Source organism: Andrographis paniculata, unplaced genomic scaffold (assembly GCF_009805555.1).
Source record: "Andrographis paniculata isolate CXL003 unplaced genomic scaffold, ASM980555v1 Contig55END, whole genome shotgun sequence".
Classification (NCBI taxonomy): domain Eukaryota; kingdom Viridiplantae; phylum Streptophyta; class Magnoliopsida; order Lamiales; family Acanthaceae; genus Andrographis; species Andrographis paniculata.
Window position 1 is genome coordinate 3,060,234 of NW_026137590.1, and position 27,775 is coordinate 3,088,008.

Here is a 27,775-nt window from a genome sequence, read left to right on the forward strand (position 1 = left end):
CGTTGGGGTTGGGAAGCCATTTTAAATTTGATTTGGGCGGTACTTATTGGATATTGAAATAAATTTCTCAAAAATATTAATTTAATGGACAGACCAAATTTTAAAAAAAAAATAATAATAAAAAAATATATATATATATACAAATGATTTAATTTAAAAAGTCAATTAATGAAAGTCTATTGTTTCACGATCATAAGTCCAACCTCCACACCATCGGACCATCCCTCACTCTTCAAACTATTGATGATATTGTTTGTGGTACAATTGATTTAACATTAGATCTCAATTAAATATATAAAATATGAATATTATTTTGTAAAGAAATAAAATCTTATATAATACAAATAGATACAAAATATATTTATTTATTTATCATTAGCAAAAATTAATTTTATAAAAAAATAGAGAGTTTTAAACATAAATATATATATTTGTTAATTGAAGACAGATACAGACTTAAAGGTGTTTTGAATGAGTATTACAAATTTAATTTAATTGATTTATATTTGTTAAGTGTGTTTAATATTGATAAATTTATAAAAAAATAAAGGGTCATCCGCAATACATTTCTTAATTATACTTTACTTAAATTATTATATCTATATTAACGGACACATATTATCCGAGAAAGGAGGGAGTAAAAATGAATTAATTATGGTGTGTTTCTTTTGGCGAATTCAAAAATTTGTCAATGTTTTGTCAATATGTGGTTTAGAGCATCTGCATCGAGGGGTTCTTTCCCCTGCAGAAATCTCCACGTCAATGCCACATCTTTTGGAGAGTGAGGGATGGTCCGGTGGTGTAAAAGTTGGATTTGTGACCGTGAAGTTGAGAGTTATTTTTTTCAATAAATGTTGTGTTGTGTATTATATATATATGCTTATTAAATTTTAACTATGTGTTGGTTATATATATTTATGTACTAGAATAAATTATCTATGTGATTTTATTATTACGTTAAATTGATATTACTCGTGTGCTATTTGTATTTATATATTTTGTTAACTAACTATTAATGATATGTTGTATGTATCTACGTATATAAGAATATTTTAATATTCTAATTTTTTATCAATAATATTGAATAGATGTAACATGTGTAATCTTTGTATATATTGTTGATTAGATATTAAAAATATATTACTTATATTTAAATTACTAAATGGCATGGATCCTCAACCCCTTTAGAGTAACTGTAATGGCAAAATAAAATATTGCCTTGTGCCGCCACTGTGTCCAGGCAAGAAAATTGTACTTTGGATAAAAAGCAGTTTATATTATGCAATAACTTTAATTTAAAGATCTAATTTTATAAGATATACGTAAGAGAAAAAAAAAATTCATTTCTTCAACACCAAAAGTTCTTCCCCATATTCTTCTCGATCGAATGCAATTTTCAGTAAAGTTTCCTTCTCCATCAATAATTTCGCCTCTAGAGCTCTGGGGACGGCCAATTTCTCAAAAACCCTCTCTTCCTCCCTTTGCATTTCAATTATTTGTGCTAAACTCGACTCGCTTTTGTCTTCGATTATGCTCGAGGTTCAATTTGAAGTAAGTCGATTTGGTCATTACTATTTTTTGGGAGCGTGACAAACATGATTTTATTGTTGTTTGGTGAAAAAAAGTTTTAAATATTAAACCCTACAAAATTTTGACGAGGAAAGATTATAAACTATGAGATCTCGTCATGATGCATGGAATATTGATAAGTTAGTCGGGACATTTTTTAGTAATATATTTCGGGTATGGTTTTAATCATTTAACGATAAGTATGATATTTTTCTTGATATTTTAGCATTGCCCATACGATCCAATAAACTGAACTTGTAAAGCTGTTCTTTGGTTGCTTGAAGGGTGACGAGAATTTATTTGTGTCTCACCCATTACTTTTTTGGATTTATGGGTATGTGGTTATTCAGCATCTTGTGTTTTGGTCAATTCATTTCATAAGGTGGGTTGGGCTTGTTTATAATGAGAAATGTATAAAACTTCAATTATATTGTTTTGGTTCTGTTTCTTATGTTTTTGGTTGAGTTGTTATTGACATTGTAGCATTTTACACCTTCCAATCAACGAAATATGTTTTAAACCATCTCTTATTTGCATATCTTTGTTGTTGGCTTCTTGTTGTTATGATGATGTTAAATAGGTCTAACCATCATTGTTTTATTAGATTAATAAGTTGCTTTCAGCAAATCACCAATGAAAACGGATACCTTCTGATATTGGAGAGCAACATCATCTGAATTAAAAACTTCTTTGTGGATGTGAAAGCATTAAATTGCATGTATAGTGTCGCAATAACATCCCTTATCCTACAGGATTAATCATAAAAATTATGTGCCCATTCCACAAGATTTGGCGTGTTATTGGCAAAGATAGAAGCTTCATTAAGAACGTAAGGCAATAGAATTGTGCTCTTATTTAGGCTGACTATCTCAAGGGCAATCATAAGGAATGTATTGTTTCTATGCTCTCGACAGAGGTAATTCTATAACTCTTGCAAATATATTTATGGCATGGATACAATTTTGTAGATTTCTATAGTTAATATGTGTTTGCTTTGCCCGTGTAGTTTTTAATACTTGCATTTATAATTATAGTAATGAATATCACACAGTTTTCTATGTTACAAAGATAAGTCCCTTATTAAGGCACGGCGTACATGTACGAGTCTCTTCATATGCATATATGTTTGAGTTAGATAAATTTATCTACTCTCTTGATGGTTGTTTTTAAATACAATGGAGAAAAATATATGGATTGTTAATTGCATTGTGTTATTTTAAGCTACTAACTTTAGTTTGGTAGTAGTACCTTCCCATTGTTACCAAATGATATGTGTATAGTGAGTCTTATAAGTTATATGATCAACATAATTCTTGATTCAGTTACCTGATTTTCATTTCTACATGTCAATTTCTTGACTTTTGCTACTAATTTTATAGTTGGTCCTGCACAATTCACGTAGTTTGATTGTGCTTTGACATCTACGTGTTTTATATAAAAATAAAATGAATTTTTACCCTATATTTTTCAAAAAATACAATCATGACGGACATAATATTTGGACAGAGAATTGATGAGGTGGTTGATTTAGTGGATATATCTCAAATAAGTAACAAGCACCCGCTAATGGTAAGTAACGCGGCTTCATGTACCCACAATACCCCAAATCTGCCTACACATCAGCATACTTTCCCAAGCCAATACGATATGAGTTTTAGTGGTCCTTTCTCTCATATTCAATACTACCCTCAACAAAGTGATCCCATGTTATACACAAATATGTGAAACTTTATACTATTCGGGGGATTAGCTCAGACTTCTTCTGATAAGACGTGGGCATCACAAGTGAACATATCACCCTTCAATGCTAATTGTCCATCGGTACTGTGTCAAGTTCCTTCACAATGCAATCCCAGTGTAAGGCCCACATAAACAAACCAGCGTGAAAATAAGAATTTGAGCCTAGTTGGGGATGTAGAGTTGACAACCGCATGGTGTAGCATGACTACAAATTCACGAGTTAGGGTTGGGGAAAAAAGACAATGGCTTTGGAAGCGTGTCTATGAGACTTTTGTTGTACTTATAGAAGAAAATAAATGAGTCAATAGATTATAAAATAAGATAACACCAGTAGGATGTGAAAATTGGTGGATGAAAATTCGATCCCAATATACTAAATGGTCGGCCATCTGAGTTCAGGTGCAACTAAATTATTGGAGTGGTTGGAGCCCATCAAAATAACAATATGGTTTTTCCTATGATGCCTGGAGAAATAATAACTTGTATTAATCAAGATATAACTAAAGATCCATCTCAATAGCAAGATTACGAAGACAACCTTTTGATTGTTGTACCAAATGGAATGCCTACTTAGACGTAGTTTTGAAAAAAAAAAAAAATGCGTCCATTATGTTGCTTCGTAACCTCAATCTATCAAATGGATTACCAAATGGTACTAGATTGATGCAATACCAAAATGGTACTAAATCCATCACATGAAATGCAATACCAAAATGATGCAGGCTTGCAAGCCCTAGGAGTAGATATTGCACCTGTCCAAATCAAAGAAACCCCGCATGTATTTCTATAAACACAAAATATTTTAATACACTCCTTACAAAAATTTCTAACCACCTATAATTTTGAAATTGCAGAGTTTGAATATTGATGCCCAACCGACACACATGGTACCTTTTTCAAACTCAATATAACAAGCATTGTCTGACACATCGTCGCTAAAAATACAAAAGTTAACAATGGTTTATCTTGACAGCTTAACTAATGTTTTCGTGAGGCTTCGGAGGATGTACAGTTCACAACATAACATGATGGAGATTCTTGAAAAATTGTTAAAGAAAGTGATTGAATTGAAAATAGATGTAGCAAGATGGCTTCAAGATCTTGAATTTCACCAGTCCACATTTTCAGTTGTTGAACTTGAAACAATCGCCACCTCTCTTGAAAAAGCAGAACAAGACCTTTCATTTTCTAAAGTTCATTAAAGTTCTATTGAATCAGAAGAACAAAGAATGACAAGAGAAATAGAGTTACGACGTGAAGAAATTCAACGAATTGAAGAATACCTCAGAAAAAAGAAAGTTGAGCTAAAGCAACTCTCCATAGACTCCACAGCCCTCCAACAAGAAAAATACAAAGCAAAGAACACATTGGTAATCATGGAAACTTCCAATGACGAAATCCAACAAAAACTTGAAATGACTCTAGATTTACATGAAGTGAACATAGTATTGCTAAATGTTGCAAGAGCCCACATAGGCAATCTCACTCAAATATGGTTGGATGTAAAGAGCATTATTGATAATTAAAGAAATCTTGTTTATTAATTATTGATAGAATTTCTTGATTGTTTTGTAACCCAACTTACTTTTAATCAAAATATGCATACATACAAAGATACATTATACAACTACATTATGAAATTTAATTAAAGCATAATCTCAATTGAAAACATTATAAAAAAAAAAAACAATTAACAATTAAAAGTATCCAAACGGACTAAGGGTGTGTTTGTTTAGGGTTTGGATTTTGAGTTGGAATTTGAATAGTAAAAATTTTGAATTTGAATAATTGTATGATGTGATATAAATAGGTGTTGATGTGATATTTTGAATGTAAAATTGATTTTTAGTATAATATAAAAAATAAAAAATAGGTGTTTGATTTGATATTTTTGGGGGAAAAAAATGGGATTAATAGTGTATTTAAAATCCAATCCCCCAAACAAACACACCATTAGCTTATCTTGTTTATCTTATTCATAATTACCTTATGATTCTATAGAACAATGTAGAATCCATCAAACATAAATTTTGGACACAATGTGTGTTAGAGAGGAAAAATAAATAGCAAACTGCCGCCCATAGGCCAATCAGCATACCGTCCTTTCATTTTTTATCCTCTGCAAGGCTATCAACAATGCTATCAAATTAATTTACTTAATATTTTTTTCTTCTTTAGAAACTCTTAGTATAGTATATACTTTATTTATTAATTTTCCTCACAAATTATCCCATCTTACCTATCCTAACTCAAATGTAGAACATACAAAAATACATTATATGCCTAGCCTATGAAATTCATTTGAATCAAAATCTAATTGCATATATACAAAGATACATTATATGCCTAGCCTATGAAATTCAATTGAAATAAAATCTCGTTTAAAAGCATTACTCAAAACAATGAACAATATTATATACCCAGTTAAAAATAAACAGGTTTATATTATCTTGTTTTCAAATATGTTAATACAAAAAAACTATTCACATAAACAAACTCATATTTACCGGACTATTATACTAAACATTATAGAATTTGATAAACTTTAATTTTGACTGGAGGATGTGTTATTTAGTGCAAATAATTAATAATATGTCGGGCATAAGCCAAACAATATATTAACATTTAATCTTTTCATGCTCCTATCGGTCATTACCAAACTTTCTAATCAACTTATATCACATTTTTTCTTTACTTAAAAACTATTAATATAAAATTAGGTAATTAATAAGTCTTATACTATATCCCGTCTTAATTATATAAAGTTCTTCAAACACAAGTATTGAAATATAGAAACATACATTAGAAGCCTAGGGTATGAAATTTAATTGAAACACAATCTCATTTGAAAGCCTTACCAAACCTATGATATATATTACGTAGCCGGTTCAAAGCAAACAACTTTAGGTAATCCTATTTTTAAATATGATAAAAAGAATCATACTCTTCATATAAAAGTACTAACATTCACAAAAGTACTTAACCAAACAATGTCAAATATATTAAAATTGGATTGTTGCCATAGAGTATGCTAGAAAATAATTACTCAATAGTCTATCAGAATACTGTCATTTCATATTCTCACCCTGAGATCGGACAACTACAAAGTTTCAAAATAATATTATTTTACATTTTTGCCCTTATTTAGAAATTATTAGTATAGAATTTGATTTTTAACTCTTCATAAAAATTCTCTCAGCTTACATATCCTAACTTACATAAAACCAAACTATGCTTACATATAAAGATAATTACATAAATAGCCTATGAAAATAAATTGAAACAAAATCTCATTTGAAAGCATTACCAAAAATAATGAAAAAATTTACGTAGCCAATGCTTCTAAAGATGATAATATAATCATAGTCCTATTGTTTATCGGTCATTTCTTATCCATTAGTCTCTTGTTGGCCAACTCTTATCGGTTATTTCTTTGAGATATAAATCCACTTATTTTAGATCTAAGTCATGTCGGTCATTTAATCTTTTCAACATCCTATACATGTCTTATACATTTGTCCCAATTGGCCACCATCTTTTCGGTCAATTGTTTGACATATAAACCCGCTTATTTAAGATCTATGCCGACGTGTCAGTTGCAACATGTTGAAAAATATATAAAATGGATTGATGGATTGTACACAAAAAGTCTTTTATTTTTTTGTTAATTTAAAATCATTTTAAATTATATCTGTTTTTGGATTTTTTTTGGAATTATTAACAAATATATTCTCTTTAAAATAATATTCATATTCATATATTTTTTATTTCTAATTTAATTTTAAAATTACATTATTTTGATATGAATATATAAATATATCTAAATAAAATTTTATTTGAAGAGAAGAGGTATTTGAATTGACCAGAATTGTGGTAAAAAAAAAAAAAGTTCAAAACAAAACAAAAAGTCTCATTTGCTCGGTCTTAAAGGACTCAATGCCTTATCCAATGATGATTGAGTTTCATTGCTACAAATAAAGTAACTCCCAAAAAACATATTAAAATGTTTTATGCATATAAGATTTGTTGTCCAACTGTACGCGTCTATATATTTCAAGTGCAATTATGTTAATATTTTTTCAAATTGATAATTGGTTGATTTGATCAGTACAAAGTATTTATAGTTGTAGATTGTGAAAAAAAAAAAAAAAAAAAAAACCCAGGGTGACTAAAGATGCATTTTATAACTACTTAATGTCCGATGCAAATAAGACAAAATAAGTGCACATTAGGTCAAGAAACTAAAGAAGATTGAAGCACCAATAAGCAGGCAAAAACGGATTCACATTCAATAATCATTTCTCAGTGGCTGGGTAAAAAGCGACAACATCAATTAGTACACAATAGAGGGAGGCCCATCCATCTCTTGAAATACCTAAGCCAAAACGCGAATTGAACCTTTCTTCCAACAGCTCGCGTTGGCCATATCTCGTGCCTACGCGCGTCGGTCATGTCTCGTGCCTACGCGCGTCGGTCATATCTCGTGAAGGGAAGCAAGGAGAGGTGTGTAATGATTAAGGTGCTTTGTAGGGATGGGAATAGGTCGGGCCGCTTGTTAAGGGCCTACGGCCTGACCTATATAAGGCCTAGCCTGGCCTGATCTATTTACTATAAAGACCAGGTCAAAAAAGTTTTTAAAGCCTTTTTATTTAAATAGAACATGCTTAGGCTTTAAAAAAAAGTCTTTTAAATTAACAAGCCAGCCTACTTAATATTATTATTTTTTTTATAAAAATACTTTTTATAATTATTGAGTAAGAAAAAACCAATGTGCAGGGTTTTCGAGAATGGGCCTAGGGCTGTGTACTGGTGTATAGTTCAATGAGCCTGTTAATGGCAGTGGGATCCTAAATGGGTCTGAATATGAGCCAAACGGACCAAGTGTTATTAAGAAATGGGTTTTTTCTGGAGAAACCTATGATTAGGATATCGGTGAATACAGAGGTCGGACAAAAGGAAGACGGACGAAGAAAGATGAGGGCCGATATGGAAGTCGGGCAAAAGAAAGTCGGACGAAGAATGATGAGATGACCGATACGAAGGTCGGACAAAAGAAAGTCGGGGGAAGAAAGATAAGATGGCAGACACGGAGGTCGGACAAAAAGAAGTTGGGGGAAGAAAGATGAGACGGCCGATACGGAGGTCGGTCAAAAGGAGGTCGGGCGAAGAAATATGAGATGGCAGACACAGAGGTCGGACAAGTGGAAGGCGGACAAGAGGAAACGTAGCAGCAGGTGTGCCGGTCGGACAAAAAGCAGTTCTAAGACGGTTAAGGAAAGTTACAACCGACGAGCGGATCGGACAAGTGGAAGGCGGGCAAGATGAGACGTAACAGCAGTGTGAGCCCAAGATAAGAGGAGATGTGAGCCCGTCGTTAGGCCCACCAGTTGATTAAGGGGTTTCTCAAGGGAGTCGGTTGGCCTACGGTCCGTCTAAGGAGCCAGGGGTTATTGTGGGCGGCTGAGTAGTCGGATGGGTCAGCCGCCCATTTAGAGAGGTAAGGTGTTCAGAGGCGGTCGGTCGAGCCAGTTAAGTCCTGTAATTGGCAGGAGCGGTTGGCGAGATGGTTAAGACACGTGTCAATGGAGGAGGAATTGGTGGGCGGTTGATGACGGTTGTTGTAACCGACCAGACGACGGTTCAAAACGTTTCTTTAGGGAATATTTAAAGATTTGGGTCTATTCTGGGAAAGGATCTTCAATCAACATCAAATTCGGTGAAATTTCTTTTGGAGATCACCATTTTACTTTTACACTCTGTAGTTTTAATTTTTCCTATTTTATTTACGTATCGTACGGTGTCTAGGAATTCTTAAATCTCAGGCATTTTATTTTATCAAATTCGAAGATAATCTCTATTTTCGAGTTTTACTTTTTATACAAATTGTTGATGTCGATTTTCAAAAATAATTATATATAAAACATAAATTTCTATCTAATAATAATATTTATTAAATAATTTGAATTATAAATTTATTATAAAAAATAGAATTTTCTAACTTTTATATATATATTAAATAATTGTTTATACTTTATTTATTTTTTATTTCTAACTAAATTTGTAGATAAATAAATAAATAAATAAAAATGTTATGTAGTTTTTTAAATAGACTTGTACGCCAGGCCAGACTCAAGATTTTTTAAAAAAAAAAAATTTAGGCTTACAGGCCAGGTTTAGGCAAGATATTTTTAAAACAGGCTAGGCCTATTTAGCCAAAGTCTGACCTAGCCTATTTCCATCCCTAGTGCTTTGTTAAAAATTCAATATCTTGGATCTTTTTTTATGCTATTAGCTATTTTGTTGATTCTTCTCCAAGCAGGGATTGTCCAGCCATTTAAAACAATGCATGCATCATCTACATACATTGTTACCTCAGTCATAGGTTTTCCAAGCAGTCATGAAACGTTTTCCAATAGTCTTTTTGAGAATGGGCAAATCAACCATAGTACATATACAAAAAAACTCTTTACAACAGATACTATATCGATCAACTCAACTAATTCCATTTTCCTCTGCCCACGCTCATTACCACCTCATAATTTATGCAATATCACACATTTCTGACCTATGCAAGATATACATTATGGAAAAATATACTATGACACCCCGGCCCGCAAGCCAGTCATTTCGGAATCGTAGATTAACCTCACAGATCAACACGAGTCCTTCTAGCGCGCTTTTGTCCTCACTCACGCGTATCCTGGAGACTTTCCAAGGAAAGGCTTTCGAAAATGAATGTTTACATTGTTGACATGAGTAGTCTATTCAATCTATTTAACCTCTAATCAACTTTGAATGCCCTAATACAGGCACATCCACACACGGGAGTTGGCCAAGCAACGACCCAACGCCAGAGGTATCACATCCTCCTTACTTTAGAATGCAACATCCACGTTGCACTCTAAGGATCATCAACTGCTAGGCCCCTCAACAGTCAGGTCAACGACTGTGGCTATCGCAGGTCGGCTCTGATACCAACTGTGACACCCCGACCCGCAAGCCAGACATATCGGGATCGTAGACTGACCTCACAGGTCAACACAAATCCTTCTAACGCGCTTTTGTCCCCACTCACGCACACCCTGTGAGAAACTTCACAAGCGGTCACCCATCCTCAAATTACTTTAGGGTTAGTACGTTTAACTCTAGAGTTCTTTCAGTAGGACTTTCGAAAAAGAATATCCACATTGTTGACATGAGTAGTCTATTCAATCCATTTTACATTTAATCAACTTTGGATAGCCTAATACCGGCTCATCCACATAGGGAGTTGGCCAAGCAACGGCCCAACTTCAGAGGTATCACACATACTTTTTAATTATAGTATTGTCAATTTTATATAATACATTTAACATAGAGTATTTGTCATGCCCTCAAACATCATAGCAAAAAATTCTTCAATTGTACGCTCTACCAACGCTCTACTTATTCACTTTAACATTCGGCCAATTGAAAAAATAATACTCAAGCCTAACAACAAATAACACTATCCATCACATGCCATTTCAAATTTCTTATAATACAAAATAACAAGCCCGCGCAGCGCGCACGGACACTAGTATACATATATAAACTGTCAAATAAACTCCCCACAAAAATTCAACAACGAGGAATCATAATTTATTACAATTACAAAGAAAATAACAATCTACTACATCTTTTCCATGGCAGGTAATTTAATTTTCTTTTCAGTCCATCTCAGAACAAATTATTCGATTTTATTTTTAGTAAATTTATTCATATTAAATATACTTGAAAAATGTAAATCAATTTAATTAAATTTATAATATTTTATACGTAGAATACACTAAAAATCATTTACTTTTATTTCTTCCCTCAATAAATACATAATTTTATCTACATTTAAAACTCTTTATTTTTTATAAAACTAATTTGAGTTAATTATAAATAAATATTCTTTCGGCGATATCTTAATTGACACTTTTCTATTTTTGTTTCTCCCATAAAAATTAATACATTTCTATTTATTAAATCAAAACATATTTAACAAATATAAATCAACTTAATTAACTAGATAACATAAAACATCATACACCATCACGTAGAACCCACTCAAAACTCTTTTATTTCTATCTATTCTCAAAAAATAAATATTTTTATTTATATTTAAAACTCCTCATCTTTTATAAAATTAGTTTATGTTAATTATAAATAAATAAACGCAGCTTTTTATTTACTTGTATTATATGAAATTTTATTATCTACAAAATGATATTCATATTGCATATATTTATTTATTGCGATATAAATTTTAAAATATTCAAATACATATTTTAATTTTTCAATCATATATATTAAATTTATTTTAAAATTATCAATATTATTAATTAGAGCAAAAATCATTTGTAGTCACATTCAAATTCAAATTTTTCATTTTTGGTCCAATTCAAAATTTTTTATTAAAACTAGTCCCAAACAAAAAAAAAATTATCTTTTTTAGTCTCACCGTTGAAATTTTAACGGACCGTGCTGACACGACAGTTATAAATACTGATCTGGCAGCTGAATCGGACCGAACATGGTCGTGTTACATAAAATATAGGGGTGTCAAAATAAACCCGACCCGAAAAATCGAACCCGTTTGACCTGAAATTTTTCAAGTTCGGGTTTGAAAAAAATCGGGTCGACCCGAACCCGAAACGAAAAAAATTCGTGTCGTGTTCGGGTCATGTTTCGGGTTGACCTGATAACCTGAAATATAAAAATCAGTTTAGGTTTTGGGTTTCGTGTTTCGGGTTAACCTGAAATTTTTATTTTTATTATTATTTTTTTAAATTTATAATGTTTATATTATTTTAAATATAAAAAAATATAAAAATAAAAATAAAAATGAATTTTTTAGGTCAATTTAATTTTTTTTAAAAAGTTTTCGGGTTTGTTTCGTGTCGGGTTCATATTGGGTTTGTTCGGATTTCGGGTGACCTAAAACTAATTCAGGTCAACCTGAATCCGACCTGAAAGAATTCGTGTCATGTTCGGGTCTAGGATTTCAGGTCAGATTTCGGGTTCGGGTCAAGTTCGGATTGACAATTTTTTTGTTATCCCTATGGTTCAACCTGACACGAACACGACCCAAAAATACGAATTGACACTCCTAATAAAAGTGTTTAAACTTACATGCATACTTACTGAATTCAACACGGGCGTGTTGACAAACCACACGCCCATGTTTAAAGAACACAATTGTTTATGTTTATAGAATTGACGTTGTGATCCATATTTAGATTCGAAATGAAATCTGGGAGACAGAGTACAGTGCCTGGCCGATTTTCTACAGAGTCATGTTGATGGAAATGTGGACGAGTTCCTTATCGAAGGCGGCAACGGTGTCGTGAAAGCTCAAGAGCGAGTTAAAGCAGAGACTCTGTTACCTCGTCCTGCGGTAGGCTTGGGAAATTGCTGTGAATGAGGTGAGCATGCAAACTTCCGCCGGCGGCGGAATCATCCACTCGATTTCGTGCGGAAAAATGAGAGCGGCAGAAATGGCGGAGGCGACGAGGTGCGTGGTAACGATGAGCAAAATGAATTTGAGCTTGAAGTAGTTTCGTCGGAGGTGAGGTTCCATGTATCGACGAAGGATTTTATTTTTCCGAGCCTTTTGTACTCCATTTGAAGAAGGTAGAGTGAATGAGTGCAGTGACAGTGTGGGTAACATCGATACAAATATGAAGCTGGCAGGTGTGAAGTCAACATCAATGACGATGAGCTGGATTCCAACCATATTCTGCAGTGTGGGATTGTACACTGTAGTTGTTAGGTTAAGAAAATAAAAAATCATTTTATTATTATTATTATTTCTTTTTATGAAAACATGAACAATTGTGTTCTTTAAACACGGGCGTGTGGTTTTTCAACACGCTTGTGTTGAATACGGTATGGATGCATGTAAGTTTAAACACGGCTGTGTTTTATGTAACACGATTATGTTCGATCCGACTCAACTGTCAGATTAGTATTTATAACTGTCACGTCAGTACGATCTGTTAAAATTTCAACGATGAGACTAAAAATGATAAAAAAAAATTTTATATGAGACTAGTTTTGATAAATTTTTTTGAATATGACATAAATGAAAATTTTGAATTTGAATGGGATTACAAATAATTTTTGCTCTATTAATTATATAAAAAATAATAAAATAAAATTATGATTTACTATTATTAATTAATTAAACATTATTATTTTAAATAACGTATCACTAATGAAAAAGTTTAATTTTGGAAGGAATTATACTCTCTACGTCCCATAATAAAGTATCAATTTTTTCACTTTAGTCCGTCACATAACAAAATATCCATATTATCTACCTAACATTACAAATACACGTATATTACATAAATACAATTACCTTTATATCACATTATACTAATAAGGTTATTTTAGTTATTTCTACTTTATTCATACTACTTTCTCAATATATACTAAAACTAGTTACAAAAAGCAAACAGACACCTAATTATGGAACGGAGGGAGTATATTTTTTTATTTATTTGTATTATATAAAATATTATTATTTATAAAATAATATTAATATTATTTGTATTTTTTATTTAAATATAATACTCCCTCCATCCAGTAAATATTTATTTTTGGTACGTTTTTTTAAAAAATAAGTAATATTTTTAATTATAGTAGACAAATAAAAATAATGTAATAATATTTTTGTCCTTACTTATTTTTGTGCAAAAGTTACGATGTATTGTAAAGTAAGATTATTTATAAAAAAAATAAAGTATTTAATGAAATGTGTATTTTGTAATTGGATATTCAAAATAGAAATACTTATACTTTGTAATCGGAAGAATGAAATACTAAAAATATTTAAATATATATTTTAATTTATTAATTATATTAATTTATATTTTTAAAATATAAATTTAATAAAATAATATAATAAGTTACTATTAATGCCAGCATTATCTAAATAAGTCCCAGAAAAAAGTCATCTACTTATGGTTGTTTCGTTGGGTTAGAATTTTGAATCGAGATTTAAATAATAAAATTTTGAATTTGAATAGTTGTAGGATTCTATATAAATAGATATAGATGTTGATGTGATATTTTGAATGTAAAATTAATTTTTAATATTATATAAAAAATAAAAAATAAATATTTGATTTTATATTTTTGAAAGAAAAATTTTGAATGAATAATAGAATTTTTGTCAAACACACCCGGAATTTACAAACGTGAAAAAGGTCAATCCCAAAGGCGCATCACCGCCACCAACAAACCCTAAGCCCCGAATCGAATCTTTTTCAATCCATTTCATTTAAATCTTGAGGACTTTCGCGGTTCTGATCACCGGATTTCCTCCGGCGATGCTTACCAGTCGGCCGTCTCGCAACCGTAGCTCAGTCGTGCCGATCTGAGTTCCTGTGCTCGAAGCAGAGCTCGTCGCCGCATCTACCCCGGAACTCATCAGGTCGATCCGCCTTCTGCAGCCGGATCTGGAGCACCGGGTCACCTCCCACACCCTCTTCAGCTTCCCGACAAATCGCATCATCTTCCCCGGCAGAAGGCTAGTTCGCCTGTTAGTTCATCCTTTTCTTTCTTCAACCGGCTTTCTCGCACTTCTTTTTTTACAATCAAATTTGTCTGCTTAGAACCTTCTCTTCAGTTGGTCTCATAGAGGAGCAATTGTGAGGATCTCAAACATTTGCGGGGAAATCTGAATCTTCGAAACACATCATCAGGACTGCGGAATGATTTATTTATTTATTGGATATTCAAATAGGACAGGTTCTTGCTTGATGCAATAACGAAGCAATTTAATATGCTATTTTATTTTGGAGCTGTTCATATTGTCAATCTTGGGGGAATCAATTAATCCATTTGTCATATTTGTAGTTTTGGTGATTTAGATGTTCGGATTGAGTCATTCGGTGCTTCTTTTCAGTTTTTGTATTCTTTGGGCTTCCATTGGTTAGTGTGTTAAGAAACCTTTATGTAACCCTTTAGATACAAAGGTTTTCTTATGTCGAAGGAAGTTAGATTCTGAAGCTGCTCTAATTGAGATCCTGCAACCCATTTCACATGGGGGAAAGACAACTTTGAATAGTCACAGAGAAAAAGCTCTTTCGAACTATTTTTAGGTTAGTTGTTCTGGTGCAGTTTGAGCCCTCCATCAAACAAGGATGAGTCTAAGGAAAAATGGCAGCTGGCTTGCTGTAAGGACATTTCACGACAAAAGATGGAAAGTTCCGTTCTTCGTGAGTTTATTGGTGCTGATTACTTTATTCACTGCTTGCCTCTATGGATCATACTTGTCTCCATATGCGCAAGATCAGTTGCAACTTGATGCTATGTCCTTTGTGGGTTCAGTGGACTCAGATGAGTATTTCGTAGAATCTGATTTAAGCAATTCGATCGAATCCTTTGCGACATCAGCAATGGAGCCGCCGAGGCTTGCTTATCTAATTTCTGGAACGAAAGGTGATAGCCAGAGGATGATGAGGACATTGCAGGCAATTTATCATCCAAGGAATCAGTACATCCTTCACATGGACCTTGAGGCTCCTCCGAGGGAGAGATTAAATTTGACAATGTCTGTGAAGAATGATCCAATGTTTAGTGAGCTGGAGAATGTGCGCGTAATGTCTCAATCCAATTTGGTGACGTATAAAGGTCCGACGATGATTGCTTGTACGCTGCAAGCAATAGCAATTTTGTTGAAGGAAAGCTTCAGCTGGGACTGGTTTATTAATCTAAGTGCCTCGGATTATCCTCTTGTGACTCAGGATGGTTAGTTCTATACTTTTTATACGGTTGGAGCAACTAAACGATCAATATTCTCATATTTTGCAATAGTGTTCTTTATATTTGTTGATATCTTTGTTATGAGTGCTTGCGAAATATATATATATATATTTGTGTGTGTGTGTGTTTGTTCTTCATGTTTTTCGAACTATGAAGTGTTCTTAAGGAGTCTTGGTAAGGAATTTATTTGTAATCTGTATTTTCACATCACTCTCTTGTGCTACAGTGTGATGCTAGTAAAATTAATGTAAGACATTGAGGTATATATGACTGTATACTCTCGAAAAATTTCATGAAATTTCTTATGCCAACAACCTTTGTATATGATTAACTTTCTACAGAGCAAAATCATTGTGTTCTGAAATTGAACTTTTCCTAGCTCTTCATGTGACATCGGTATGGTTTACTTATATATTTAAAATTATTCATATAAATAACAAATTGTTGTTGTGGTGAATACTACTGTAGTGCCATTTTACCAGCAAGGATTTTATTTTAATTTTAGGGCATGGATCAACTGTTGATTCGGTCAAGTCGGCATGATGCAGATCGGATTAGCATATGTTATAGGGGTGTGAATAGTATATATTAATGCATATTTCATCATATTTATAATACAACATATATTATATTATAACTTAGCATATGCTCTATTATAACGTAACATATTGATATATATATATATATAAACATATGTTGCACACCAATATGGCATACAGTGACCTGGTCAAATCAGCTCCATGCTGTCTTGGCAGGATCAGCACAGTATTTGCAGCCTTAATTTTATTATCTTGAGGTTATTAGGTGCTAATGTTTTGACATTGTTTCAATATTTTCATCTTAGATTATGAATCCAAATCTTTTGCTTGTGCAGATCTACTATATGTTTTATCAAATGTGTCCAGAAATCTCAACTTCATCGAGCATACACAGATATTTGGATGGAAACTGTATGTATCTATAGTCAATCCGAGGGTTATAATTTAATTGTTGTAAATAAAATATGAAGAATTTGTTCTCAATGAGGTTTATGATCAATTTTCAGGAACCAGAGAGCAAAGCCTATAATAATTGATCCAGGCCTCTATTTGTCAAAAAAGACTGAAATTTCATTGACTACTCAACGACGATCTTTACCAACATCTTTTAAGGTGTTCACTGGTGAGTTTATAATTCCAACTAGAATGCTTTTTCCTGCGTGTTTATGGGATATCTGTGGTATTTATTTATCTATTAGGTGGGTGAGTTTGTGCGGGCTGGCAGCTAATTTATATAGGAAGGCGGCAATGCTTTATCATGTGTTCATATTTTGTATATTATCCCCATATCCATTTTGTCGGATTTTTACAGCCACGTGTTCCAACAGGCTCGGCATGGGTAATTCTAACCCGGTCATTTGTGGAGTATTGCATATGGGGGTGGAGTAATCTTCCCCGGACAATCCTCATGTATTATGCAAACTTCATCTCATCGCCGGAAGGGTATTTCCACACAGTGATTTGCAACACTGAGGAGTTTCGGCACACCGCTGTAAGTCACGATCTTCACTACATCGCCTGGGACAGCCCCCCGAAGCAGCACCCGAGATCGTTGACAGCCAAGGACTTCAGCAAAATGGTGAACAGCAGTGCTCCATTTGCTCGCAAGTTTCACAGAGATGATCCGGTCCTGGACAAGATTGATAAAGAGTTACTTGGGCGGACGAATCGATTTGCTCCCGGGGCATGGTGCATTGGGAGCTCGGAAAATGATGCCGACCCTTGCGCGTTGCGCGGAGACGACTCGGTGCTGAGGCCTGGACCTGGTGCTGAGAGGCTGCAGGAGCTTATGAAGACTCTGTTGTCTGAAGATTTTAAAAGGAAGCAGTGTTCCACACAGGGATAGAACTTGAAAGGATGCAGTTTTTGTAAGTGATGTTTGTTTGCTAAATGTACATTGTTGTAATATTAATATAGTAAAAAAAAAAGGTGAAAGAAAAACGATCTTTTTTTTCCAACAACATACCACAAATTTGTTTGTTCACCAGCTAGTTAGAATTTGTAGGGGTTGGTTGGGATTGGGTTTTTTTGATCTTTTAAGAAAAAAGAAAAAGCTAAATAGAGTAGAGTCAGAAGTTTTGAAAGTAGAATCCCTTGAATGTATTATAACAAAAACAACTTTAATTAAAAATATAGTTTTTTCTTCAGATCCAAAAAAATTATGTATATTTTTTCTATTCAAAATTTTCACTTTTCTATTTTAGTCTCTTCACTCAATTTTTTTTTAATTTTTTTTAGTAAAATTTTATCTCATGTAAATACAAAAATACTTATATTTTATGGTCATATCATTATATATATATATATATATAAAGATATGATTGTTTTTACATACATACTGAGGAAGTGAATTTAATTAAATGTTTTATTAGTCTATAAATGTCGAATTTGTCATTTACATATTACAATAAATATTCATTAATATATATAAAAAAAGATTACATTAAATTATTCATTTTAATATAAAAATGAATCAAATTTAATTAAAAAAATAACAAAAAAAATGGTTTGGTCATTATTATTATAAATAAATAATAATTTTAATTCTAAAAGGAATTTAATAACAAAACTTAAACTTCAATAACTGTATTTACTTTTGGACAAAATGATTGAAATTTTTTTGTTGTTATCAGCATTCCACCTAGAAAAAAAAACATATCAAGAAAGATTATTTTAATATTCAAATTAAATTTCATAGACAAAAAAAAAAAAAAAAAAAAAAAAAAAAAAAAAAAAAAAAAAAAAAAGACCATTCTAAGTATGATACTTGATTACCAGTTTCTGACCAAAACTACCTTAAATATTTACAATTTGATCTCTGTATTGAAATTCATTCGAATCTAGCCTGATTCATTTCATTGTTCAAACAAATATTCACCACATGTGCTTCGTCAGTCTCCAACCTTCCACCTCCTTGTCCTTGTCATCCTTTCCAGTCTTCCTCGTCCTTGTCGTTGTTTCAGTTGGGTATTTAATTAAATAGGTGAAAATGAATAATTTATGTGTTCATATTTTATTTGATTAATTTATTTACGTAGACAATTTTTTCTCTATATATGATTAAATACAAAATTAATTGAAAAATTAATTTTTCTCTCTTTTTTCTGAATGAAAGACGTAATATCAATTAAAAAAAAATTCATTTTGAAAATTTCTCTTCCATTCTAATTTAGTTTGCGGAATCTAATATTCCGTTGATAATTCGTTCTATTTTGGGATGCGATTGGTGGAGGGACGAATTGGCTTCAAGGAAATCCCGTGCTACGCGAAGCTTGGATTTAATTTCGCATTTATTTGATTTTTGGGGTGTTTGGCAAATAGCTTTTTTAAGAGCTTTTAGCTTATTGAAGTTATTTGAGCAGTCAAAAAACTAATTTAGATGTTTGGTAAATTAACTTTTTGGAATAGCTTTTTGGACCCAAAAAGCTAATTTTTGAAAAGCTAACTTACGCAGCGTTTTGAAATAGTTTTACTTTTATAAATTTATTATACATTTTACACAAATAAATATATTTTGATTATTTATTAATTATATTAGAATATTTTATTATATTATAGTTTTACTTTTATAAATTTAAAATAATTAATTTTTATATAAAAATTATTTTAATTGTAAAATATATAAATTTATTAAAATCAACATAAAATAAAAAATATAAATATTAATAATTTATTTTTTTATTAAAATTACATTATATAAATTTTATACTAAAAATAAATTAAATTTATTGAAAATTATAAATATAATGAACTAATCGATAACTAACATAATAAATATATATACGAAAAAATTATTATTTTATATTTTACATCATTTTCAATAAAAAAACTATTTATATATTTTATTAAAAATATATTATTTTTTAAATCTAACGGTAATAAAATTATAATACTTTTACAATTTTCAATAACTAATAACAAAAAATTTTAAACATTCTAAACTCAAAAAAACATAATTGAATATATTAGAAATAAGAATAAAATAGAAATGTCCTCAATTGTCATTTTACGTATAAACAACTAATATCAAACAGTTGTTTTACCAAACATTTTAATACAAACACCTAATCGAATCAACTAGTCAAACCAACTAATTGAATCAGCTAACAACTAACAGCTACCAGCTAATTGAATCAGCTAACAGCTAACAACTACCAGCTAATTGCCAAACACGCCCTTTGTATTTTCTATTTTAGCCATATCTCATATGTCCACAAAACTATTTTCCAACAGTCTCCACATGTACTTCTCTTTGTTTGTCTTTTCTTATTTTATTTTTTTAATTTTGTCCTAAATTTTTAGCAAAAATCAGCAGCCTTCGTTGTCTATGGCCAGCTTCTGGTATGTTGCTTATTTTATGAGTAGGCTTTTGTTCTGCTTATTTTATTTTTTTCAAAACATCCCATGACAAAATCAACATTAGGAAGCTTCTGGTATATTTCATATTTTATAAGTAGACTTCTGTTCTGTTTATTATGTCTTTTTCAAAAAAAATTCCATGACAAAATCAACATTGGGATAGAATCCTGAGCTGGTTTTAGAGAAAATCGGAAAAATAAATAATAAACAAAACAAAAACTTAATAATAATAATAATAATAATAATAATAATAATAATAATAAATAAACAACAACATACTAGAAGTTGGTCGGTGACGACAAGGATCGATTTCCACTTAAAATTTAGGGGGGAAAAATCAATAATAATAATAATAATAAAAGCAAAATGAAAGGAGTACATGTGGAAACAACGACAATGAGAATACAAATAAAAAACATTCAATATATTTTTTATTTTAGAGTAATAGAATAAAAAATATAATAACTTAAGTTTGGATATGATTTTTCTTTTTATTTATTTAAAAAAAAATAGATTGATAAGTAATAAAGATATATTTTAAAAAATGAATATATATGTTAAAATTTTATTCATATTTTCTATCTTCTACTTGACACTGTTTTATTAATAGGAACAGAGGAAAATAAAGAAAATTGAAAATAGAGGATTTGATGCTCCATTCTATAGATGAATAAGAGGTTGGCAAAGTAAACAAAAGTAAAATATAGAAAATTATGTGGTCTAAGATTTTATGAGCAGATCTATGAAAGTGTATGAAAAGTCAAAATATATTTAAGGTCTGGAATCTTGAACTTTGTTCTTTTAATATTTTTTATTTTTATAAAAGTCAATAATCAATATAAAATATTATTTATTATTTTTATTATATAATTCTTTATATTTTATATAAAAAATAATATTTCAAATCAAAATATTAAACACGGTTCTGCTTGCCATTTAAGGTCACTTTTGTGTCCCATTGTTGCTAGCCAAAAGAAAAATTGAAGGCAATTCTTTGAGAATTAAGACAATTAAATTTTGTACTATAAGAATTCTAATACATTGTCTAGACAATGCTGTAACAATATCGATTTCATTCATTATTCTTGAATAAAAAATAATTCACAATATATATATATATATTTTTAATCTTTTTTTCTTGCATTTTATTTTCCTTAGTTAGGTTATTAACCTCTATAGTTCAAACTTTAAATTTTGTTATTAACCTCCATCAAATTTAGTTCAAACTTTCAGATTAATTAGTCCAATTCTCTAATTAATTTAAATTCACTTGAATTTATTGACCCACTTAATCAACTCTTTATCCTAATTTCTTATTCAACTTTAAGGGTGTGTTTGTTTGAAGGATTTTGGTGGATTTCCACTATTCATCCAATTTTTTTCCCCCAAAAACATCAAATCAAACACATATTTTTCATTTTTTATATTATACTAAAAATCAATTTTACATTCAAAACATCACATCAAACCCTATTTATATCACATCATACAACTATTCAAATTCAAAATTTTTACTATTCAAATCCCAACTCAAAATCCAAACCCCAAACAAACACACCCTAAATGGTTTCAATAAATTAAATAAATACATTCGATTGGCCAACAAATAGTCCTGGAATGAGTGTCCTTTTGTTTTTTAGTTTTTACGAACTTGAAAAAATTTTGATTTGAGTTTAATTTTAAAATAATGTACTAATAGAATATTTTGTGGAAAAAGAAAATACATTTTTTTAAAAAAACGCAAAGATGAAAATTAAAAACCTAAGATTTTTTTGTGAGAAAAAAATCTTTTTTTTTTTTTTTTTTTTTTTTTTTTTTTAAGTTTAAAGTTGTCGTGGACAGTAAGATAAATATTTTATACTTGGAACAATAATAAATATTTAATTTAATAATCTTGATAATAATAATAATAGTATATATACATTATAGATGGAACCTATAATTACAACAACAACAACAATAATAATAATAATAATAATAATAATAATAAGTGGTCACTTAATTTAAGGAGATATGATTGTTCAAAACTTAAAAGAGCATTTATTAAAGCTCCAAAGCACCTATCAAAAGTTCAAATAGCATAAATTTTTAAAGAGTCCAAGTAATTCAGGTTTTAAGTATAACCCATGCCTTTTAAATTTTTGATTGTTAAATGCTCTACAAGAATATTGTGCTACATTTAAAATATTAATATAAATAATACTCTCAGTTTCATCCTTTCCGTCCATTTTCCTATAGATAAGGAAATTTAACTTAAATATAATAATTAATAAATAATAAAAAAATATATTAAAAAAAAAGAAACAAATAAGATAGGACAGACGAAAATAAAAATAATAATAATGGACCAACAAAATAGGACAAATATGTTTTTTGGAAACTCTTAATCGATAATATTTAAAGAAATCAGCTTATAATTGCATGCATTGTACGCAACCCGTCTATCCTTCACTTGATCAAAGTTCTTACCACGCAATTGCAATGCAGGCAAGTAATTTTTAATTGTGTCTCCCTAAAGTAAAGGGTAAAAAACAGCATAGATAGCAATGGGAACAGTAAATACCTGCAGGCTCTCTTTCAAACCATTTCCAGCAACAGATGACAGGTAGAAATGGACTTGAGATGTAATTATCCACAAAAACATGGCCGCCTCAAAAAGATCACAGACCACAAAAGAAAACCAACTAATTCCTCGAACCAGCTAAACAATCATCCATGTCAGATGCCGGTAGCCAGCCCATTTGGCAGCAATTCGGGTGCCGATTGCCAATGCAGCACACAGCAGAGGTACTGGAATTCTGCGCACGCCTCTCCCATCTTTATCTTCTTCTTCTAAATCCCGAGCAGAATTAGAAAAGTGATGAAAGATTGCCAAGGTTGTATAGGATGCTATCACAATTACTCTCACCCAAGGCTCTCCCACAGCTGCTAAAACAGCTGCAACTGGCAATGCTGAAGATACATTGTCTTTTTTCTTGACTACCTTTGCATACCCAAACAAACCCGCGAGTAGAATCCAGAAGAATAGCTCAGAGATGTAATTTGCAACAGCGGAATACCCGATTATGCCAGCCAATGTGAGCAGATGCGGCTGGGAGCTTACAGCATCCGGAACAGCAGCCTCACCGACCGCAAGTATGGCAGAGGCAAGTATGATGATCAGCGTCAGCTCGGGAATTGGAGCATATGCAATTACACCAGAGTAGCAAGCCCTGATTGTGTACAACAGTGTCTCGACTCCTCTTATTAAATAAGTGATGGGATCTCCAACAACACCGAAAACAAGGGCCAATGCAAATTTTAAGATGTATTTTAAGAAATGACCAATGGCCCCAGCAGCCTTTCCCCAGTTAGAAAGTTCCCACAAAACACTTCTCCAAGCATAGAGCATGAATCCCAGCACTGCAGAGAATTATAATTCATCCGAATAAATTAAATGCAACCTTACTATAAATTTGTCAACCAACAAATGAAAACCCGAAGCAATCTATAAGCGCGAATCCCAAAACTCAGAACAAGTTTATGACTGTTCAAAACATAGTTCCATGAGCCAACAAGGCAACAAACATGAGAAATTCGCAAGGGCTTCCGTTATCTCCAGGCAATAAAGAATAAAAAGAGAAAGAAAGATCTATAAACTAAAATATAAAGAGAAAATGCTGCTTGCTTGACATATTACTGAAGGGAAAAGAGGAAACTCCACAAATGCAGTTTAACGATTTCAGTAAGGCTACATTCTAAAATACCAACACTTCTTTTGTTCTCTGGGTGATAGGAGAACAGAGGATCAGTCTCAAACATTGCTATAGATAATCCCAAGCGGAGGAGCCATTATAGGATGAATGCCCAAATATCCACAATTTAGAGGTTACTATTTCTAATATTTAATCTAGCATGATAGAGCAAGCATAATAACTAACCGACAGGATGAGTCCCTAAGGGTGTGTTTGTTTAGGGGTTTGGATTTTGAGTTGAGATTTAAATAGTAAAAAATTTGAATTGGAATAGTAATATGATGTGATATAAATAAGTAGTGATGTGGTGTTTTGAATGTAAAATTAATTTTTAGTATAATATAAAAAATGAAAAAAAAAAAGTGTTTGATTTGGTGTTTTTTGGGGAAAAAATTTGTATGAATAGCGTAAATCCTTCCCAATCCTCCAAACAAACACACCCTAAGTGTAACTAACAAACTGAAAGCATAATTATTTATCCAAGAGCCAACAACTGATTATACATAAAATCAAATATCATACTACAGAGAACTGCATCCACTGCATAAGTATTTTGCTCAAAATCAAGCAAATAGGAAGACAAAGCATAGTTACATCATATATATGAATGAGCATGTTTAAGGGGCAAATATAGTATGAGGGAAGTGTTCGCAAAGGGAAAGAAAAGAAGAAAATTTTGAGCATACCGATGAGCCAAGGCCACCTAACAGGTTCTTCAGGAACTTCTTTGTTCAAATGCCTGAATCTTTCAGGCATACTGCTTTGCAGTCGTGCCTTCTCAACTTCGGGCGCTTCTTCTTCTTCTTTTTCTTTCTCTCCCCCATGAGTGAAGCCACTTAAATGTTGTGCCTTTATCGTAAATTCGCAAGATTTGACAGGAAAACCTTTGAAAATAGTCTTTATTGGCATATGCAAATATCTATCATTCCGGAGCTTGTTGCTGGTTCTTGCCTTGGTGATCAAAGCACAAGATCTTAATGGTTTCGGAGTGGAAATATTTGGTGGGAAGAGTGTCGATGTAGTTATGGAATGGAGTGGTGTGAGCGCCATGCATAGAAAAGATTTCTGAGAGAACAGAAATTGCGAGTTCATCAATTTGAAAATGACACATTTTATAGCAAGAGCAGTGAACCCTATACGGGTGGACACTGATTATTGCAAATTTGCAGTGAACAAAACCCAGACGAACAAATATTTGATATCTTAATCAACAAATATATTCAACAAAGAAAAGAAACAGCGCGCTTAGGAAAATGACCCAAAGATAAACGAAGAAATTGGTAGGTTACCAGAAACAAATGATAATAACAAAACATTCATACTAATTTCACCGTGTTTTCACCCCTATAGACGACTCTATATAAGGTAAAGTAACAAGCAATCCGCGCCATAGAAAACAATAACCACAAATACGATTGTCAAAACCAAGAGCATTCAGACCTCACCAATCTCAAAGCCAGCAATCTTAGTGAGCGAATCAACTCAACAAAAACAAATGCAGCATTCACAAATATTTTAATACAAAGTGATCGAAATACCGATGTCTCTGGAAATGTGAGGTGCGGCGGCGCTACTGATCCGAACCGAGATTAATCCTTAAAAACAAAACAAATATATTCAACGAAGCTGTAGAAAAAGAAGAAGCTCAGAGCCGAAGAAGCGAAAATGAATGCAATAATTGAACTTACAATTGCTCCGACGAAGCATAGAAGAAGAAAAAGACCTCGAGAGGACGACAATGAAGCTGGAGATGAGACCATTGAAAACAGAGAAAGGCAGGAGATTGAAAAGATGGTTGGATTCTGGATTTGGGAATATAGGGTTTAGGTTAACATATGCATTTGTTTATCTAAAATTTTAAAAAGAGTAAAAATATTTTGGTTCAATTCAATATCAAAATTATCGATTTTAGTCTTATTAAAAAAAATTATCAATTTTAGTCTATTCAAATAAAAACTTATCAACTTTAGTCTGATTGACTGGATTGAACAATACGGTTGGATGAGTCAGAAGGTGACCGGGTGTTTCAGGCGGCCAACACAGCTGTGTTCAGTCTCAGTCAACTATTTTGGACTAAAATTAATAACTTTTTATTTGAATAGAACTAAAATTGATATTTTTTTTAATGGGACCAAAATTAATAATTTTGATACTGAATGAACAAAAAATGATTTATACTCTTTTAAAAATAAAATTACAGTTTGTTCCTGAATTGATTTTTTTATGGTTGTACATTTGTATTTTTTAATAAATGTTAAGCGAACATATTATTATTATTATTATTTTTTAAGTGTAAAATAATTGAATGAATTGCAAATATAAAAATAATATTAAAAAAAAGTTATACTTTTAATAAAAATTATGCCATAATATATATTGTTGAGTGAAGTCTAATTTATATATTTTTATAATGATACATTAATACAAAAGTACAATTTTATTTTATTATTATTATTATTATTTTTGACTATTTTTACCAACGAAAAATAAAGATAAAATCCGCTCAAAAAAGATACGAGAGGTGTTTTTTATTTTTCAAATAAAAAAACATTGTAATTCCAATATAAATATACTGACTTTTAGCACAAAATTTATTTGTGTTAATGTAAAAAATTTGAACAAAACATTCTTCTTATCCAAAAATAATATTTGATGCTAAATAAATATTTATATTAAGCAAATTTTATACAAATGAAAAATATAATATGTTAAATAAATTTTTTAATAAAATCAATAATATTTTTTTGAGATAATTTTTTATCTAATTTTTACAAATACTATAAAAATAAATAATAGATAAGATATTTATTTATTTTATTCAAAAAATTTATTTAACATATTTTATATTTTTTACATTAACATATTTGATATTGCAAATTAGCATTTATAGCAAGATGTATATATATGTATATATATATATATATATATATTATACAATGTACAAAGTTTTAAATTTGTGCTTTTTGCAAGATTTTTGGGCAGGTTGTTGTAATGAGTATTCATCTTGATAGTAGCAAATTGTTTCATATAATACTAAGTCAAAACTTTGTTCACAAAACTCTATTTATCATAGCAAATTGTTGTAGAATTATGTTTCATAGAGATTGTCATCAACTTTGTAGCATAGTAAATTCAGGTAAAAATATGTTTAATTCAATATTATATAAAAAATTATTCATCCAACTATCACCTACATAACATACACAACCAAAAAATAAAGATTTTGCCATGCCATAAAACACATTAAAAAAAAAAAAGGCAAATTAACAAACACGTGTTCTATTATGAAAGTGAAACCAAAGCACGGATAATACACAGAGCTCAGGCATACATACATACGTGATGCATGTCTGTATTTGTGTATGCTGTTGCTGCATGATAATACACACAACTCAGGCATACATGCACACAACTTAGATGTAGCAGCTACTACTACTGCATGAGAAGTTGCACTTGATCTCCACACAACATAAAATGTTTAATACATAGAACATAGTGATTGAATACGAGTACAAAATAAAATACAATTTAACTTCAATAAAAAACCTAGTGTAT

The 27,775-nt window shown here is 31.1% G+C and overlaps 2 protein-coding genes across 2 annotated transcripts; one reads left to right on the top strand and one right to left on the bottom strand.

Moving 5' to 3' along the window:
• Positions 1-14,517: 14,517 nt before the first annotated feature.
• On the top strand, positions 14,518-18,237 carry LOC127256373 (beta-glucuronosyltransferase GlcAT14A-like). Its single transcript, XM_051282351.1, has 4 exons — positions 14,518-16,074; positions 16,964-17,039; positions 17,135-17,250; positions 17,456-18,237. Exons 1-4 carry the CDS (start codon positions 15,468-15,470, stop codon positions 17,971-17,973), a joined length of 1,317 nt encoding a protein of 438 aa, XP_051138308.1. The 5' UTR covers positions 14,518-15,467; the 3' UTR covers positions 17,974-18,237.
• Positions 18,238-22,806: 4,569 nt separating this feature from the next.
• LOC127256518 (uncharacterized) lies at positions 22,807-26,033 on the bottom strand. Its single transcript, XM_051282569.1, has 4 exons — positions 25,909-26,033; positions 25,759-25,815; positions 24,907-25,285; positions 22,807-23,888 (listed from the first exon to the last, which is right to left on the bottom strand). Exons 3-4 carry the CDS (start codon positions 25,268-25,270, stop codon positions 23,188-23,190), a joined length of 1,065 nt encoding a protein of 354 aa, XP_051138526.1. The 5' UTR covers positions 25,271-25,285; positions 25,759-25,815; positions 25,909-26,033; the 3' UTR covers positions 22,807-23,187.
• Positions 26,034-27,775: the final 1,742 nt, after the last annotated feature.

What these genes read in the sequence shown, in the direction of transcription:
- LOC127256518 (XM_051282569.1), bottom strand. Translation starts at nt 25,270, where the DNA reads ATGGCGCTCACACCACTCCATTCCATAACTACATCGACACTCTTCCCA. An exon ending in TAGGTGGCCTTGGCTCATCG is followed by an intron (nt 23,889 to 24,906) that starts GTATGCTCAAAA and finishes AATTCTCTGCAG; the next exon opens with TGCTGGGATTCATGCTCTAT.
- LOC127256373 (XM_051282351.1), top strand. Translation starts at nt 15,468, where the DNA reads ATGAGTCTAAGGAAAAATGGCAGCTGGCTTGCTGTAAGGACATTTCAC. An exon ending in CAGATATTTGGATGGAAACT is followed by an intron (nt 17,040 to 17,134) that starts GTATGTATCTAT and finishes ATCAATTTTCAG; the next exon opens with GAACCAGAGAGCAAAGCCTA. An exon ending in ATCTTTTAAGGTGTTCACTG is followed by an intron (nt 17,251 to 17,455) that starts GTGAGTTTATAA and finishes GTGTTCCAACAG; the next exon opens with GCTCGGCATGGGTAATTCTA.